We start from the raw sequence: 20,923 nt of genomic DNA on the forward strand, positions 1-20,923 counted from the left end.
AATTAAATCATCTAACCATGTCTTGAAGAAACAAAACTTAGTTGATTCATGAGGGATTCCACAAAAAGAAAAGTCCATATATTTGAATACTGCTCTTTCAAATGTATGTATTGGGTACTCGTAAAGCACATCTAATCAGCCGTAAGGGACTCAATATGCTGCTCAAATAATCGACCTTGGAAGGATGAAAGGCTGAATGGACCTCGCCAGGAATCGAACCTGCAACCCTCACGTTGCTACAGAGCTCAGTCACAGTGTATTAGCATGCTTAGCTATCTGTCTGACTTTAATAAAAGAAAAGTGTAACCAAGATACCATCCAAATAAGGAAGCCCCACAATACCCTACTGTCTGAAGACAGAAAGAACGGCACCAAGAACCTTTGAAAAGATTCAAAGCTGTGACCAAACCAAAAGGAAAAGCGAGAAATTGGTAAAGCTTAAAAGAAAATCTCAGAAACCACAAGTGGTCTGAATGTAATAAAATATGAGGATAAACATCCTAAAAAATGAAGTGGACATGAAATGGCCTTAACAAAAAGGCATAATAGTCCTTATATAATCGCCAACTTAAAAGTGGAGACTCTAAGAAAACAATAAAAAAGTTTTCAGATCCAAGAATAAACCATTCTTCTTAGAGACAAAGAATAGAATTGAAATAGAAACCCAAATTCTGTTCCTGCAAAAAGAAATGGCATAATCACTCCTGAAAAAATTCACAGAGTGTACTGAGAAAGAAAGATTCTTCCCATAGAAGGTCTCATTCTAGAAATCTATTCAAACTAAGAATAATATAGAATTTGGACTGAGTTCATCCAAAAACAAATTTAATTTGCCCCCCACTAGATGGACTGGTTTGAGAACCGCACCTTCATGCAGTCTAATAACTAATAATTATATAGCGTTTAACTCCCAGGAGGATACAAAAAACGCTTCTTCAGTGCTTACACTCGGAGTTAACCAAATTAGCAGCTGATAAAAACAGTAGTTATTATTACCCAAATAAATGGACTACAATAAATTGACCTCAAAGGCCAAAGGGCTGTATTAACCCTGCCGGGAAATGAATCTATGACCCTTGGGTCTAGAACAAACGTTTGTAGTCAGGACATTCCCCAACTGATCTACATCACTGGACTAAAAGTAGTGCAGAAAAAAAAAAATCTAAACCTCCAGAAATAATGGATAATAGAAATCAAATAAATTATTATCCTAACAAGAGAGAGATAATAAAATATATTTGAAATCATAATAATATAGTAAACATAATTAAATAAATACATCTAAAGTAAATAAACAGAGTTATATACTTAAGAATCTGAAAACTGCTAACTGTTCAACAAAATATGAGAGAACAATAATGTCAGCCACAGATAAATCTGAGCTAAAAATATAAACAGTACGTGAATATGCTATACTAAGGTTATATTCAAATTCTAAAGAATCCTTAAAACAAGTACCAATTTCCATAGTACAGTCCCCAGAGGGAATCAGAATAACCATTCTCTAGAATATAATAAAAATAGTATATTGAATAGGAAAAAAAACTCAAAAGCAAAAATGTTAAAATCCAGATTTGAAAAGGATTATTAACATAGTTAATAGGAGGACTAGACTCCTAAAAGCTATAAATTGAAAAATTTCCTTAACAAATAACAAAAAATGTTCAAGTGAAAAATAAGGAGAATTTTCAACATACTGTCTGATACAGGAGCCTTTGAACCAAAGAAACCATGATCAGTAGAATAAACTTAAGTATGCTATTGGTCAGAACAAAATTAATTAAAACAATTTTGAAAAGAACTCGTAAGTTTACTTAAAGGCATAATAGCAGTCATAACCTTTTATGATATAAGCAACAACATGTGATGTTGGCAGATGTAATCAAGTACATGAACTAAATATGTAAAAAACAGTAAATGTTATTGTACATGTAGAAACATTGCTAGCATAAAACATAAATAAATGTCACATAATTGAGCTGAAGAAATAACAACAGCTAAAAAAATGAAAAGAACACACTTAGCTTTGTAGAATTGTGTTCCAAGGCATAGTCTCTACAGTAACATCAGAGTCAGGATCAGAATGAGACATCTCGCAAAATGTAATAGAAAAAGAAAAATAACATTAGGCAAAACATTCAATTTCCACAATGTAACAGTTTCAGTACAGAAAAATAAAAGCAGGCATAATAGCTTTCAAAGTTCATGAAAAAAGCGAGCAATAGAGGGAGAGGGGTAAAAAAAAAAAACTTACATTTTGGCACCAAGTATGACGAATTACGCAAAAACAAGTTAAAATTTTTTGCCGTAAAACTAACACCAGGAAATGACACAACTCGCGTCATAACAAATGCGATTTCGCACCAAAACAACCAGCATCAACGACGATGCAGGCAATAAGAAATTTGCCCCATCAAAGCCGCAACTACGCGCCAAAAAAAATTGCGCCAAAAATGACGCAATAAAAAAAACACCATTTTGGGCCCTCGCAAGCCTAGATTTGCCCGCGAAAAAAAGAAAGTTAAATTAGAAAAAGACTGAACCCCAGGTAAGAAAAAAGTTTAAATAAACTTCCCAAACATGATTCCTATACTGAAACTGTTTAGACTGCAAAAGGGAAATACACATAGACCTGATTAATGGCAAATCTAAGTAGAATACATATATTTAAAACTTTATATTAATACATAAAGTGCCAAACCATAGCTGAGCGTGTCTTAAATAATGATACATACTTACCGAAAGACACCCATCCACATATAGCAGATAGCCAAAACAGTACTGAAAACTATCAGCAGAGGTAATGGTATATAAGAGTATATAGTCGATCTGAAAAGGGAGGTAGGAGATGATTCCCTACGACTGATAACGGAGAACCCATGAAAAGATTTCCCAGGAGAGAAACCATAAAATCAATAGGCGATACTCTCTTCACATCCCTCTGACAAACACTGTATTTGGAGAGGAATTGGGCTTCAGAATGCTTAGAAGCGCTTATCATAGAAGAAAATCATAAAAACTAAGCACAAACTTACTTCACCACCTCCATAGGAGGCAAAGTTTGTAAAAACTGAATTGTGTGTGTGGTGAGGGGTGTATTTATAGGCATTTTCAGGTTTGGGAAACTTTGCCCCTCCTGGTAGGATTTTATATCCCATACGTCACTAGCTCATGGACTCTTGCCAATTACATGAAAGAAATAAAGGCCTTCCAGACCTTGAGATAGATTCTCCTATCAAGGTTTCAATCACAAAATCATATGTTTAAGGACTATAAACATTCAATTTCCATGCCATCAAGTTCAGAGACTTGAGATCCAGATGGAAAAACTGATCTTGGGATAGAAGTTCTGACCGCCGAGGCCAAGGAGGGCAGCTGGACGTCTGAACCAGATATGCATACAAAATCCTACAAGGCCATGCTTGGGCAATCAGGATTACAGAAAACGTAGCTAGCCTTATCTTGGAAATTACTCTGAGAAGAAGTACCAGTGGTTGAAACAGATAAGCAGACTAAAAAGGCCAAGGAACTACTAGTGCATTCACTAACTCTGCCTGAGGATCCCTGTACTTCAAAGTACTTGGGAAGTTTGTTGTACAAATAAGAGGCCATCAGATCTATCTCTGGGAGACCACAAATATACACAATCTGATTGAACACATCCTGGTGAAGAGATGTACAGATTGACTGAGAAAGTTTGCCTCCCAGTCGTTCACCCCTGGAATATGAATTGCCGAGACTAGACAAGAATTTGTTTCTACCCATGCGAGAATTCGAGACACTTCAATCATTGAGTTTCCCCCTGATGGTTGACAACTACTAGCTGTGACATTGTCTGTGTGGAAAGGGAGATGAGACTCCCTTTTCAAAAGATGTCAAGCTTGAAGAGCCGTGAAAATTGCAGAGTTCTAGAACACTGTGCTGTTAGAGACCCCCAAACAGCTCCCCAGCCTGAGAGATCTGCATCTGTAGTGATCACAGTCCAGGTAGGATGAGCAAAAGAAGCCCCCTGAATAATAAACTAATGATCCAGCCAGCAAGTTAGAGAGACTGACTTGTATTGGGATCCAAAAATATCATTTTAGACAGCCGAGTATAATCGCTGTACCATTGACGCAGCATACAAAGCTGAAGACGCATCATGTGAAAACGAACAAATGGAATTGCATCTGAAGCTGCATTCATGAGATCTAGAACTTTCATACACAGGGTCACCAAGGGAAACAAGAGAGAATGAAGGTTCAGACAAGCTGACACCAATGTTAACCTTCTCTTCTCTGTTAAAAAAAAGACTCATGGATATTGAATCTATTTTGAAAACACAAAAAAGTTAAATTTTGTCTGAGGCAACAAAGAACTTTTTGGGAAAATTGATCCGCTAACCATGCTGATGGTTGGTGTAAGATTCTGCTAAGGGAAAATATGGAGCTTATATCAATATGTCATCCAGGTATGGAAATACTGCAATACCCTGAGACCTGATTACAGACAAAAGGGCACCCAGAACCTTTGAGAATATTCTTGGAAAAGAAACCAAATAAAAATGCCTGTCCAGAAAGGCAAACCTCAGAAACTGGAAATTATCTCTGTGAATAGGAATATGAAGGTAAGCATCCTTTAAATCTAGTATGGACATAAACTGATCTTGCTGAACAGAAGGCAGAATAGTCAGAATGGTTTCCATTCTGAAAGATGGGATCCTTACAAACCTGTAAGCCTTCAGATCTAGAACTTGCCTGAAAGTACATTCCTTCTTTGGAACAATGAGATTTGAATAAAATCCCATCCCCTCTTCCTGTAAAGGAACTGGAACTATGACTCGCGTATCTTTCAAATCTGAGGCAGACTGGAAGAAAGCTTTTAAAGAATTCTTTGGAACATTGGAATGAAAAAACCTTCCTCTAGGAGGCCTTGTTCTGAAACCTTTTCAATATTCCTGAGAAACTATATTCAGAACTCAGGGGTCTGGAACAGGCTGAAACCAAGCCCCCTGAAAAAAAGTTTAAATTGTGAACCCTACTAGAACTTCTGTATTGGGGGCCGCACCATCATGCAGTTTTGGTAGTAGGGATAGATCTCTTACCCTGATTTGAATTGTTCCAGTTCGAACTAGGTCTCCAGACTGAACCAAAGGTGCCTTGCTTTTGAGCACGAGGAGTCAACTTTTTGTTCCTTATTCTGACAAAAACAAAAACGATTAGAAGCTTTGGATTTCCCTCAAGACTGAGGAAGAAATCTGCTTTACCTCCATAATGTGAAATACAGCATCACAAATAAAATAATGGACTCTGCAAATCTTATGAGTTTACTCAAGAGTGCCATCAGAATACTGCTCTGAAAGACTTGACAACCAGACAAGTAGAAGCAACAGCTTCATCAGCAATAGCTGAGCTGAGAATATAGCCTGCATGTTGAAAGGTCCTTCTATGAAAAGTGTATAACATCCTGTCCAAAAGGTCTTTAAAAGTAATGTCTTCCAAAGGAATAGTAGTACGTTCAGCCAGAGAGGAAATGGCCTCATACACATTGGGAACTGTTTCCCACAAATCTATATTAGCAGCAGTAAAGGATATAAATCTTTAAACATTGCAGAAGGAGTAAATTAATACACTGGCTAAGACCATTCCCTAGAAATCATGTCAGAGACAGCATCAGGAATAGGGAAAACCTCAGGGAGATTAACAACAGTCTTAAAAAACTGAATTTAAAGTATTACAAGGCTTATTATCAGAAACTTTAGGATCTTTAACCACTAAAGTAGTTAAGAACTAATTGAAAAGAGAATGAATATGTACAACTTTAAAGAAAAACAAAAAAGAGGAAATCAGCTTCAACATCAGATGAGGATTCCTCATCCCTAGAAAAACCTCACCATCTGAAGACATAACAGTATCGCTGGTCTCAGGACACATAGAACTTGCAGAAGGTAAAATCTGAACTGACTAAAGGGATGTGCTCTAACCAGACAATCGTTAACCTGACGTGCACAACCCCGACGAGCAAAATACAAACCATGTGCGTCAAAAAAGTTGAAGCATATATATATATATATATAAAAACTTAAAAAGTGCCCATAACATAGCTATAGAATGTCTAAAATGTTAATAAATTATACTTACCAATAGGCACTCATCCACTAGCTAACAACCAAACCAGTACTGAAACATATTAGCAGAAGTTATGGACTAGGAGTATATTGTAGATTCATAAAGAGAGGCCAAAGACAAGTCCATGCAATCAAATATGGAAGGTTTATGAAAATGTTCCCATGAGGTGAAAAAGAATCACAAACTACCCCATATACATCCCTCTTACAAGCAATGTACTCTGAGGGGAAACAGGGCTTCAACAGAGACTGAAAACATCTCTCTCTGAAGAATCACATGCACATCTTCATTCTTCAACCACCTCCAGCAGAGGCAAAGTAAAGACTATGGTATGTGGGAGGGGTTTTAGAGAGCTCTTGGGATTTGGGAATCTTTGCCTCCCCCTAGTGGTAGAGACGAGTAATTCCCCAGAGTAATGGATTGTAGACTCTCACCACCTGTATGAAATAAATAAATCCACAGCAGATGCACCAGAAAGATAAACGACTTCTGACAGCAATTTTCAACCTTTTTTCTTTTTTTTATTATTATTATTCCAATTAAAAACATAAAACTTGGAAAAGCCACATCTACTGACAAGTATGGTTATTTTGCTGTTCTAATACTTTTAGTAGAATGAACTGGTCACATTTCTAATCTCAAGCTGTGTGTATCTGAAAGTCTGCCATAAATTAAAGTTCTAATAAAAAATAAAAAAACACACAAGAAAAAACAAATAAACAAAACAAAGTACATAATTAAAAAAAAATACAAATTAAAATCTGTAGGAACAGCAGTAGAAAATCATTCGAGAAGTCACACTAACCTTAGAATGCTTGATTTCTAATTCTGTCATTTCAATAAGGTTTTTACGAAAAGCAGCTACTCGCCTTCTTTTGAAACCAACCAGTTCTGCAAAACAAAAAGTGACATTATTCGGTTTTCATATAAATGAGGAATTACATAAGCAGTAAAGAATACTAAACACAGAAAATATGTTAAAACAGAAACTCATTTGCAAGATTTATAAGACAGGTTTTTTTTTTAATGTAGATGCACTGAATACTAACAATGAATACGTGTCACATAATTTAGAGACTACTACACTATAAAAAAAAAAACTGCAAACCAAAATCATATCATTAAAATAAGGTGGCTTTCAACATTAAGGTCACATGCACATTGAAATAAATAATATGGCAACATTTAATTTATCTATACTTTGTACATGTTATGATCTTTTATAATTATTAAGCCAAACAGAAGAATGTGAAAATAAAAAATATACAAAGGTGGTAAAATAGAAAATACATATTTAAAATACATAAAATATTTCACATTAGTATACAAGGTAATTAAGATGTTTATTTGTAAAACACACAAAGATAGATAGATAAGCTCTGTTCATTCAAGGGACTGTGTTCTGTAAAATTGGTTTCCAATGACTTGTTATACCAGTAGCAGTATATAAAATGTATAAGGAATTATTCATTTACCTTTATTTTTGAATATGAAACAGCTTATGTTGTTCTTTGACACCACACTTATTAAAATGGGCTGATCATGCAAGGATACCAGATCTTCTTATTTTATCACTTTCTAGACACACACATGCTTCCTTATCTTGTCTCTTTTTGTATACCCAATCATTTTTGCTTTACTTCTCTCCATTCTGGCGAGTTAGTGATTCTTTTAGAGAACTGAAAGTAAACATTTTATTACGTCTCTATCTTATCTCCCAATGGAAGTGTTATTTCTTCTGCTGGCTATGTTTACATAGCTTTCTCTAGCCAATACTTACACCCTGAAATTTCCAGTGTAGGTGGGTTATTCCGTAGGCAAAATCAGCTATTTCAAATGTCAAAATAAAGGTAAATTAAATATTTGTAAACCATGTAATACACCCCAGCAGGTAAAATAGATAACTGAAAACAAATGAAAGAGTATATTTTACAGAACACTTTCACTGCTTCATCATCACTGGACTAAATCTGTTAGCACAGGTGTGCTGTATTTGCTCATCCAGGTGTTCCTGGTACTTAGTGTTCTGGCATATATTTCTCTGTGAGTTGCTTTTCCTGTTGAACTACTTTTAGATTCCTAGCACCTAACTTTGTTTCTGCCGGACTCTGCTTGTTCACCTGCAGGGATCAGAGGAGGATTATTTTTGCCTTTATTGTGGATGATAAGTAAGATTTAGGTGAATTTCCAATTGGGAGAGGAATTTGCCATAAAACTGTTTTGAAACAATAACTGTGGTGGTTCGTAGATTAAAAGGAATAGATTAAGCCCAATAGAGGTCCCAATTTTTGGATTATCATAGCGATAAGATTTTGGGGTCCTTTTTATTTGAACCACGCACCACAATGGGCCTTCTAGTCCAAATATAAAACTACACACTAATATATCTTCACATTTTTTGTAGTAATTATTGTGCTCCATATTGTGTAATAAGTATTTACTTTCCCCTGTTATATATAGATATAGTTAGTTTAGTTACAACTTTTTAATTATTCGTATATTTTAACTCTTATGATTTTAATAATCTATTAAAAGGACCACTCAAGGCAGTAGAATTGTATAATTAAAGGGACACTGTACCCAAAAATTTTCTTTTGTGATTCAGATTGAGCATGAAATTTTAAGCAACTTTCTAATTTACTCCTATTATCAAATTTTCTTCTTTCTCTTGGTATCTTTATTTGAAATGCAAGAATGTAAGTTTAGATGCCGGCCCATTTTTGGTGAACAACCTGGGTTGTCCTTGCTGATTGGTGGATAAATTCATCCACCAATAAAAATGTACTGTCCAGAGTACTGAAACCAAAAAAAAGCTTAGATGCCTTCTTTTTCAAATAATGATAGCAAGAGAACGAAGAAAAATTGATAATAGGAGTAAATTAGAAAGTTGCTTAAAATTGCATGCTCTTTCTGAATTACAAAAGAATTTTTTTTGGGTACAGTGTCCCTTTAACAGGTGCATAATAAAAAGACAATGATTTAACACAGACTCTGAATTTCAAATAAGCAGTAAAAAAATTTTGGACAAATGTATTTTTTCTCCCATTTTCCGCCCCCCTGTATCATGTGACAGGCATCAGCCAATCACAGGCTAGTATACATATACCTTGTGAGCTTGAGCACATGCTCAGTAGGATCTTGTTCCCTAGAATGTGTGAATATAAAAAGACTGTGCAAAATTTGACAATGAAAGTAAATTGGAAAGTGTCTTAAACTGCGTGCTTTTTCTGAATCCTAAAATTTTATTTTGACTTTAGTGTCCCTTTAAAAGTTAAGTTTTATTAATTGGAGTTTTCCCCACATGTACTTAATTGTTAGACAGAATGTAAGTGTGCACCACAAGAGTATGTGTAATCTATTTTTTCTTTTATAACTTGATAAGGGCTGTACACAGTGCCCCCCCCCCCACAACTATTGGAGGGGGTGGTTCCCATTTGGGCTTTATTGGAAACAAAGAGAAATCCGTACTCTTTCCTACTCAAACCATTTTTTTCCTTGGTTTCACTATAAATACTTAAAATTCTACCCTCGGTTTACCCTCTCTGAAAATAAAAAATATAAAGAAAGAAATTTTGAAAACTTTATCACAACGTTTAGTTTCAATTAGACCAATAGCCAGGATAGTGGGGTTACTCTCATCCTCTGCCCAGGATATTTTTCTAGCTCCTGTACACTATTGCAACCACAAACGTTTAAAAATTTCCCATTTACTGAAAGTTCTCTCCTACAATCGCATTCCTTTGTTGCCGGAAGCCAAAGAAGAATTAGTTTGGTGGCTGACCAATATGTAAGCTTGGAATAGGAGAACGCGATATATAGATTATAGAATCAGATGCGAGCGGTTCAGGTTGGGGTGCTCTTTGCGGCACTTGTATAGTGGAAAATAGACACCTTCAGAGAAAAAAATTCATATAAAATTGTTTGAAACTTTTGGCTGGTTCATTTGCAGTCAAGAGTTTTGCAAAACTTTTCTCTCCGGTATCCATTCTCCTTCGTATGGACAATGTGTCTGCAGTTGGTTACTTAAACCATCTCAGTGGTACCAAATACAGAGATCTTTCCAGAATTACCAAAGAATTTATCAATTTTTGTCTAGACAGAAACATTACTATCAGAGCAAAGTATATCACAGGACTCTCCAATACCTCAGAGGATTGGGGTTCTCACTATCAGAGATTTTTGCTCTCAAAGAATTTTTGCTTCTTTACAAAATTTGAGAGATCCTTTTTCTATAGATCTATTTGCCTCCCGCTTGAATTTCCAATTACGCCCATATAACAGTTGGTGCCCAGACCCAGAAGCAAAAGCGAAAGATGCTTTCCTCCAAACCTGGCCCCTTCAAAGAGCTTATGCCATAGTTCATCAGGATTGCTTATCATTAACAATAATAACCCCCCTTTCGCCAACCCAGCCTTAGTACATGTCATACTCCCATCCTATCGTTCTACCTCAAATTTCAGATCTCATTCTAGATCCCGACAGAAACCATCACACTCTCATAGTATCTCATTCCCCAACTCTTGTAGCATGGACAATTTCGGGGGATCTTTCTCTCTCGAAGGTCTTTCAAAAGTAGCTAAATCCCTCATTCAAAATTCCATTGTCCCAGGTACTCTTAAATGTTAAAAAGTAGCATGGTCTAAATGGTCTTGCTGGTGTCTACAAAGGGATTTTTCAGCTAATTTAAATCACATTTTAAATTATCTTCCTTGTCGATTTCAGTTTAGCTATTAGGTCTATCAATGTTTCTCGTTCTGCTATTTCTGCTTATCACTCTTTGATTAATAATTCTCCTGTAGGTTTAAATCCCCTAGTTTGTAAATTATTAAGAGCAATCAGACTCAAACGCCCCCTATTCCTAAATATTCTGTCTTTTGGGATGTTGATTTGATGTTTTCTCTTTTTTTAAAAATGGCTTCCTAACCACTTACTATCTTTGAAACAATTATCTGCTAAAATTGCTACCCTTCTATGTCTCATTTCTTTTCATAGAGTTTTTGATATTAATGCCCTAGATTTTAATTCTAAACGCTTTTTTTCCTGAAGGTATCACTTTCATCATATCTCGAAGAACTAAAACTGTCTTCCTCTATATTCTATCCTTACTTAACTTCCGAACCTTCTCTTCATGTTGTGAAATGTTTAAAAGAATTTGAATCTAGAACTTTGTCCTTTCGAAACTCTTCTTCTCAACTTTTAATTTCTTTATCATCACCTTATTCTCCTGTCACTTCCACCTCCATCGCAAGATGGGTTATGAAAGGTCCCAGCCTGCTGTTAATGCACCTGGAGGTGCATTGGATCTTGTAAGTTTATTCTTTACTTACTTGTAACTGGGCGACTGTTAGGTCCCAGCCTGCTGTTAATGCACCTGGAGGTGCATTGGATCTTGTAAGTTTATTCTTTACTTACTTGTCTCTCTGTCCTGGGCGACTGTTAGGTCCCAGCCTGCTGTTAATGCACCTGGAGGTGCATTGGATCTTGTAAGTTTATTATTTACTTACTTGTTTCTCTGTCTTAACAATACTGGGCTATGTGCATATACTTTGTGTCCACATAGGATATCTACTATCAATCCCCTCAGGGACATCTTCTGGGTATCCACTTCAATCCTACAGTGAGCTGGACCACTGCGAGGCTCCGGCCTGCATCAATAGCACCACAGGGTGCGCTGCTCTTGTGAGTATACATCTGGATTTGTGTTTATTGGAGCCACTTATCTTTGCATTACTAGGCCATGTTGGCGCCTCTGTTTTTTCTTTTTTCAGTTTTTTGGGTTATGAAAGAAGCTGGTATTGATTTATCTTTTTACAGCTCATTTAGTTAGAGGTTTTGCGGCCTCTAAGCCACTTTTAAAATCTGCCTCTCTCCAACAAATTTTGAATGCAGCTGATTAGTCACCTGATTCTGTTTTTAAACAATTTTATTTCAAACCCATTCAACACGCTTTGTTTAATTTATTTTGTTAGTTAGCTTTAAACTAGCAAAACATGAAGTCTCTGTGCTTGTAATAAAATTCCAATTATCCTAACTTTGTGACGGAATAATCTAGATTTTATTAAAGTCACAGTAATATTTTCCCTGCCTATTTCATATTTCCCTCCCCCAAAATGTTTGTTATTACTTTTGTATTATTTTCTTTCAGTTCCAACTCAATGAGGAAAGACTACGTGCTGAAGGTTTTCTCCTTTGTCTCACAGATCCTGTTCCAGATGGTCCTATGAATTGGAAAGATTTTGTTTCATCTTGGTTTAATTTGGTCAAGTTCCTTCGGTTATTGTTATTGACTTATCTTCTGTATTATCTTTTAGGGACTCTTCAACATCTCTTCCTTCTTATTAAAATTTACCAGCATCAGAAAGAAAGAGGACGTAGTATTTTGCGTTGGGCAGTTTGTAGTGGTATGTTGTATCCTGATTGGAAGGTTTCTCCTCTCGTCTATCGGCCAAACTGTTTAAACTTATTAAAATGTTAACGTTTTTTTCTGTCAGTTTAATGTATGCATGATAAACTTTTAAAGGCCGCATTAACAGTAAAAGAAAGAGATAGCAAAATATTCATCTCTGTGTCTTTAATGAAATCTAGAGTATTCCTTCACAAAGTTAGAATAATCGGAATTTCCGTCTATTACCAAATGTGCTTCATTCTCTTGGTATCTTTTGTGGAAGAAGCAGCCATACACTACTGGGAACTAGCTGAGCACATCAGAAGCATATATGTGCAGCCAAACATCGGCAGTTAGCTCCCAGCAGTCCTGAGCCTACCCAAGTATGCTTTTCAACAAAGGATATCAAGAGAACAAAGCACATTTGATAATAAAAGAAAATTGGAAAGTTGTATCATCCTCTCTCTCACTGGTTTTCAAATCTGTCCTCAGGCTTCCCTAACAGGGCACATTTTGAGGATTTCTGAACTAGAGCACAGGTGAAATAATCAGCTGCTTAATAAAGTTATTTTATCTGTTTTCACCCAAGGTAATCCAGAAAACCTGGCCTGTTTGGGAGTCAGACAAAACATACCATTTAAAAAAAAAAAAAAAAAAAATTCTCTATTATCAAATTTGCTTCGTTCCCATGATATTATGTGCTTTAGATACCTAGGTAGACATCTGGTGCACTAAATGGCAGGAAATAGTGCTGCGATCTAGTGCTCTTCCAAAACTGCTGCCATATATTTCTCCAGAAATGGGTCGGCTCCTAAGCATACATCCCTGATTTTCAACAAAAGATGCCAAGAGTACAAAGAAAAATTAATAGAAGTAAAATAGAAAGTTGTTTAAAATTCCGAGCTCTATCTGAATCAAGAAAAACAAAATAGGTTTCATGTCCCTTTAAGAAAAAAATATTTATATAGTGACATTATTGATTTCAGACATCTCTGATCAAGCACAGAATACACTGGATATAGAAAGGAAACAAGAGGTGAGAGATAACGTCAGTAATGTACAGACACTACACTGAGACTAAGCATCAAATCTATCCAGCATCAACTTACAGTATTCTGTATCATTCATCTTGTCCCCACTGGTTTTGTTTCTCTGTTCTCCATTTTACCCCCTATTATAGACTCCTGGTATGAAGAACAACTTGCTTTGTTTATGCACTTTACACAAGAGCTTGTAGAGAATTACATAGAATAAGCCAACATTTTAAGAGCTAGGAAAAAAAAAATCTGAAAACCCACCAACTTGTTTCTGAAAACTCAGGATTTTTTATTATTTAGATGCTCATTGGTTATCATAGCTTAAAGGACATTGCACACCTCTTGCTTTTGTGTAAAATTGAGTTTTGTTTCACGATCCCCAGAGTGGCCAAAAAGCAAATGATGTATCTTGCAAATGTATTGGGTCAAATAGCTGGTTTATAATAATCTGCAACATTTTGAAAACTTAGGTTACAGGTTTTGCTTTTTGACCTCTCTAGGAGTGTGGGAATAAGAACATATTTTTAGACAAAAATATTAGCTGCTAAATGTCCCTTTAATTAGGAATTAAACCAGTGAGTATACTTGCTAGCTAGTGTCTCTTAATAGATGCAGGAGAGGCTATGGAGATTCAGTATAGTAGATATATATATAATAAGTAAACAAATATACGACTACTTAAATGACTGACTAAAACACAATAGAAAAAAAAAGGAACAGCATACCCCCCCCTATATCCTCAGTTTTATTTACCATTAAATCTAATAGTCACACTGACTAATAGTCTGTACTGTGAACATATGGGGCAATTTATCAAGCTGAGGCGGACAGGGGCGCGCACATATGCGCCCCTGTCCACTGCAGCTCGGCTCTGGCGGGCTGAATTCCCCTGGCGGAATTCAGCATTACACATGAGTGCTATTTTGCGCTCGCGTGCAAACCCACTCCCTGCCCACGCACAGCCAATCACACGCGGGCAAGAGCTGTCAATCTCCCCAGTTGGACGAGACCAGGAAGATTGAAATTCGCCACCTTAGAGGTAGCGAAAGGTTAGGAAAGCAGCGGTCTAATGACCGCTGCTTGTTAAATACGGCATGCAGGTTCTCTTGTGAGAACCTGCAGTCATAGGGGGTCGAAAGGATTGCGAAGCCTTTGATAAATCGAACCCAAAGTGTACTAGGCACGTGGAGCAGCTTACTATTGACTTTACATGTGAACACATCTCCCACACAGCCCTTAAAACATTTGAATTCTGCAACAAAACTAGATCCAGGTCACCCTTCTAATCCCTTTAAACCATAAATCACTCAGCAAAACCTGCCTATCAGTTAGATTTGATCTGATATAATGAAAGTCAAGTCAGAAGATATTTGTTAAAGGGACATAAAAATGCAAAAAGAAATCATTCGAATATATTAGTGCATTTTTTTTATTGCACTGTTGCTTGTATATAACTGTGTGTTTACCCCCTGCAAAGGGATTAAACACATAGTTAAAAGGGACAGTCTACTCCAGAATTTTTATTATTCTTTTTTTTACAGACTTGTATTTTAGCCAATCAGTGCTGACTCTTAAATAACTCCACAGGAGTTAGCACAACGTATCTAGATGGCACACATGAACTAGCACTGCCTAACTGTGCTGTCAAAATGCACTGAGATAAGAGGCGGCTTTTTACAGTTTAGAAATCAGTTTAATCATACCTAGGTTTAGCTTTCAGCAAAGAATACCTAGAGAACAAAGTAAATTTGATGATTAAAGTAAATTGGAAAGTGGTTTTAAACTGCATGCCCTATCTGAATCATGAAAGTTTGACTACACTTTCACCTTTAAAACTAGCTCCAGCGCAGCAATTTACATCTAGCTGTACACTGGTGAGCCAATGACAATAGACTAATCAGTAGCCACCAATTACCAGCTAGCTCCCAGCACTGTATATGATTTTCAACAAAAGAATACAAAAAGAACAAAATAAAATTTGATAATAGAAATTAATTTAATGGTGTCTTAAAATTACATGTTCTATCTGAATACTGGAAGTTTAATTTATGTTCTGACTTTACAGACTTCTGTGCTTGAGTCAGAATTGTATTGTAAATAACTATACAATAAGCATTTCAGGTTGTGTACAGATTTACAGTAATTACAATGTGTAAAAATGTAGCACTCTACCTTGTTTTGCAGATTCTGAAAGTTTTTCAAATTTCTTGCAGCATTCTTGCTGATGTAACTCTGCCTGCTTCACATCTTTGCTTTTCAGCCTGGCTTTATCAAGGGCTTTGTTTGAATTCTCATATTCTGATAGGCTTTTTGTTCGTCTGTGTAACAGATCCTGAAGATAAGAGAAAGAAATAAAACTAGGAACACAGGTATATAAACTAAGTATACAAACAGAATTTGTCTAAACCTACAAAGCCTTTCTGGAACAAAACCTAGTATGACATTACCTTTGCAGCTTCAATATTAAGCATGTAGTATCTTAATAGCTCAGAAAGCTTCAAGTCTTCATCGGAAGCAACTCTCGCCTCAACCTTCTAAAAAAATGGAACCAAAATTTTTTTTTAAAAAAAATAGTAATATTTGCAGCCAATATATTAAAGGGTCTTCTTTGATTCAGACAGAGCATGCAATTTAAAAAAAAAAAAGTTTCCAATTTACACCTATTAAATTTGCTTCATTCTCTTGGTATCCTTTGTTTAAGGAGCAGCAACGCACTACTGGGAGCTACCTGAACACATGAGCCAATGACAAAAGGCATACATGTTCAGCCACCAACCAGCGGCTAGCTCCCAGTAGTACATTGCTGCTCCTGGGCTTACCTATGTATGCTTTTCAACAAAGGATACCAAAATAACAAAGCATGTTAGACAACAGAAGTAAACTGGAATGGCAGCCCAGGACATATAAGTATTTGCTCAATATCTTGACTATTCAATATATAGAACATATTCCTGTTCTTCCAAGTATGTTCAACTGTTTCAGTTATTCATTAATAAAAATAAATTGAAAAACAAGATAATACATTATTGATAATATGTTTAAAATGGCAGGTTTCTAGTATTTAAAAATGTTGTTAAAAATTAAATAGTTTACCACCATATTATGAAAAAATAATCTGTTGACCCAATGACAAGAGAAATGGGTGTAGCCACCAATCACCAGATAGCTCCCAGTAGTTTAATTTGAAAATAGAATTCAATTAAAAAGTGACTTAAAATGGAATGCGCTATCTGAATCATGCATTTGACTAGCCCTTTAAAGGGACAGTAAACACCTTGTAATTACAATGCATTTATTTTGTGCTGCTAATCAGTCAAGTCTTAACATTTTTAAAACAAATTAACTTTTTTTTTGTTATGCAATTATTTTTCAATAGCCAAATTCCACCCAGCATTTGCCTTATTTGGAGAAGCCAATCTTGGCTTTAGTCAGCAGACTACCAGGCAAGCAACAGTCATAAACATAATATAAAAACATAATTTATGTAAGAACTTACCTGATAAATTAATTTCTTTCATATTAGCAAGAGTCCATGAGCTAGTGACGTATGGGATATACATTCCTACCAGGAGGGGAAAAGTTTCCCAAACCTCAAAATGCCTATAAATACACCCCTCACCACACCCACAAATCAGTTTAACGCATAGCCAAGAAGTGGGGTGATAAGACAAAAAATAAGGAATTGGAATAATTGTGCTTTATACAAAAAAATCATAACCACCACAAAAAGGGTGGGCCTCATGGACTCTTGCTAATATGAAAGAAATGAATTTATCAGGTAAGTTCTTACATAAATTATGTTTTCTTTCATGTAATTAGCAAGAGTCCATGAGCTAGTGACGTATGGGATAATGAATACCCAAGATGTGGATCTTCCACGCAAGAGTCACTAGAGAGGGAGGGATAAAATAAAGACAGCCAATTCCGCTGAAAATAATCCACACCCAAAATAAAGTTTAAATCTTATAATGAAAAAAACTGAAATTATAAGCAGAAGAATCAAACTGAAACAGCTGCCTGAAGAACTTTTCTACCAAAAACTGCTTCAGAAGAAGAAAACACATCAAAATGGTAGAATTTAGTAAAAGTATGCAAAGAAGACCAAGTTGCTGCTTTGCAAATCTGATCAACCGAAGCTTCATTCCTAAACGCCCAGGAAGTAGAAACTGACCTAGTAGAGTGAGCTGTAATACTTTGAGGCGGAGTTTTACCCGACTCGACATAAGCATGATGAATTAAAAGATTTCAACCAAGATGCCAAAGAAATGGCAGAGGCCTTCTGACCTTTCCTAGAACCGGAAAAGATAACAAATAGACTAGAAGTCTTTCGGAAATTCTTAGTAGCTTCAACATAATATTTCAAAGCTCTAACTACATCCAAAGAATGCAATGATCTCTCCTTAGAATTCTTAGGATTAGGACACAATGAAGGAATCACAATTTCTCTACTAATGTTGTTAGAATTCACAACCTTAGGTAAAAATTTAAAAGAAGTTCGCAACAACGCCTTATCCTGATGAAAAATCAGAAAAGGAGACTCACAAGAAAGAGCAGATAATTCAGAAACTCTTCTTGCAGAAAGAAAAGAAACAAAACTTTCCAAGAAAGTAATTTAAAGTCCAGTGAATGCATAGGTTCAAACGGAGGAGCTTGAAGAGCCCCCAGAACCAAATTCAAACTCCAAGGAGGAGAAATTGACTTAATGACAGGTTTTATACGAACCAAAGCTTGTACAAAACAATGAATATTAGGAAGATTATTAATCTTTCTGTGAAAAAGAACAGAAAGAGCAGAGATTTGTCCTTACAAGGAACTTGCAGACAAACCTTTATCCAAACCATCCTGAAGAAACTGTAAAATTCTAGGAATTCTAAAAGAATGCCAGGAAAAATGATGAGAAAGACACCAAGAAATGTAAATCTTCCAGACTCGATAATATATCTTCCTAGATACAGATTTACGAGCCTGTAACATAGTATTAATCACAGAGTCAGAGAAACCTCTTTGACTGAGAATCAAGCGTTCAATCTCCATACCTTCAAATTTAAGGATTTGAGATCCTGATGGAAAATAGGACCTTGCGATAGAAGGTCTGGTCTTAACGGAAGAGTCCACGGTTGGCAAGTGGCCATCCGGACAAGATCCGCATACCAAAACCTGTGAGGCCATGCTGGAGCCACCAGCAGAACAAACGAGCATTCTTTCAGAATCTTGGAAATTACTCTTGGAAGAAGAACTAGAGGCGGAAAGATATAGGCAGGATGATACTTCCAAGGAAGTGACAATGCATCCACTGCTTCCGCCTGAGGATCCCTGGATCTGGACAGATACCTGGGAAGCTTCTTGTTTAGATGAGAAGCCATCAGATCTATTTCTGGAAGTCCCCACATTTGAACAATCTGAAGAAATACCTCTGGGTGAAGAGACCATTCATGTAACGTTTGGCGACTGAGATAATCCGCTTCCCAATTGTCTATACTTGGGATATGAACCGCAGAAATTAGACTGAAGCTGGATTCCGCCCATACCAGTATTCGAGATACTTCTTTCATAGCCAGAGGACTGTGAGTCCCTCCTTGATGATTGATATATGCCACAGTTGTGACATTGTCCGTCTGAAAACAAATGAACGACTCTCTCTTTAGAAGAGGCCATGACTGAAGAGCTCTGAAAATTGCACGGAGTTCCAAAATATTGATTGGTAATCTCACCTCCTGAGATTCCCAAACCCCTTGTGCTGTCAGAGACCCCCAAACAGCTCCCCAACCTGTCAGACTTGCATCTGTTGAAATCACAGTCCAGGTTGGAAGAACAAAAGAAGCCCCCTGAACTAAACGATGGTGATCTGTCCACCACGTCAGAGAGTGTCGTACAATCGGCTTTAAAGATATCAATTGAGATATCTTTGTATAATCCCTGCACCACTGGTTCAGCATACAAAGCTGAAGAGGTTGCATGTGAAAACGAGCAAAGGGGATCGCGTCCGATGCAGCAGTCATAAGACCTAGAATTTCCATGCATAAGGCTACCGAAGGGAATGATTGAGACTGAAGGTTTTGACAAGCTGAAACCAATTTTAGACGTCTCTTGTCTGTCAGAGATAGAGTCATGGACACTGAATCTATCTGGAAACCTAAAACGGTTACCCTTGTCTGAGGAATCAATGAACTTTTCAGTAAATTGATCCTCCAACCATTATCTTGAAGAAACAATACAAGTCGATACGTATGAGATTCTGCTAAATGAGAAGACTGAGCAAGTACCAAGATATCGTCCAAATAAGGAAATACCACAATACCCTGTTCTCTGATTACAGACAGAAGGGCACCGAGAACCTTTGTAAAAATCCTTGGAGCTTTTGCTAGGCCAAATGGCAGAGCCACAAACTGGTAATGCTTGTCTAGGAAAGAGAATCTCAGAAACTGATAGTGATCTGGATGAATCTGAATATGCAGATATGCATCCAGTAAATCTATTGTGGACATATAATGCCCTTGCTGAACAAAAAGCAGAATAGTCCTTATAGTTACCATCTTGAATGTTGGTATCCTTACATAATGATTCAATATTTTTAAATCCAGAACTGGTCTGAAGGAATTCTCCTTCTTTGGTACAATGAAGAGATTTGAGTAAAACCCCAGCCCCTGTTCCAGAACTGGAACTGGCATAATTACTCCAGCCAACTCTAGATCTGAAACACATTTCAGAAATGCTTGAGCCTTCACTGGATTTACTGGGACATGGGAAAGAAAAAATCTTCTTGCAGGAGGCCTTATCTTGAAGCCTATTCTGTACCCTTCTGAAACAATGTTCTGAATCCAAAGATTGTTAATCGAATTGATCCAAATTTCTTTGAAAAATCGTAATCTGCCCCCTACCAGCTGGGCTGGAATGAGGGCTGCACCTTCATGTGGACTTGGGAGCTGGCTTTGGCTTTCTAAAAGGCTTGGATTTATTCCAGACTGGAGATGGTTTCCAAACTGATACCGCTCCTGTAGGGGAAGGATCAGGCTTTTGTTCCTTATTGTGACGAAAGGAACGAAAACGATTAGTAGACCTAAATTTACCTTTAGATTTTTTATCCTGTGGTAAAAAAGTTCCTTTCCCTCCAGTAACAGTTGAAATAATAGAATCCAACTGTGAACCAAATAATTTATTACCCTGGAAAGAAAGGGAAAGCAAAGTTGACTTAGAAGACATATCAGCATTCCAAGTTTTAAGCCATAAAGCTCTTCTAGCTAAAATAGCTAGAGACATATACCTGACATCAACCCTAATGATATCAAAGATGGCATCACAAATAAAATTATTAGCATGTTGAAGAAGATTAACAATGCTATGAGAATTATGATCTGTTACTTGTTGCGCTAAAGCTTCTAACCAAAAAGTTGAAG

The 20,923-nt window shown here is 36.5% G+C and overlaps 1 protein-coding gene across 1 annotated transcript in view; it reads right to left on the reverse strand.

Annotated features, from left to right (window-relative positions):
• SNX5 (sorting nexin 5) overlaps window positions 1-20,923 on the reverse strand; it is a 256,667-nt gene that overhangs the window by 17,408 nt on the left and 218,336 nt on the right. Inside the window, exons 10-12 of the mRNA XM_053711986.1 lie at window positions 15,977-16,063; window positions 15,702-15,861; window positions 6,913-6,998 (exon numbers count right to left, since the gene is read on the reverse strand). Coding sequence (XP_053567961.1) covers window positions 6,913-6,998; window positions 15,702-15,861; window positions 15,977-16,063 — 333 coding nt within the window. The remainder of the gene's footprint in view (window positions 1-6,912; window positions 6,999-15,701; window positions 15,862-15,976; window positions 16,064-20,923) is intronic.

This window comes from Bombina bombina, chromosome 4 (genome assembly GCF_027579735.1).
Source record: "Bombina bombina isolate aBomBom1 chromosome 4, aBomBom1.pri, whole genome shotgun sequence".
Lineage (NCBI taxonomy): Eukaryota > Metazoa > Chordata > Amphibia > Anura > Bombinatoridae > Bombina > Bombina bombina.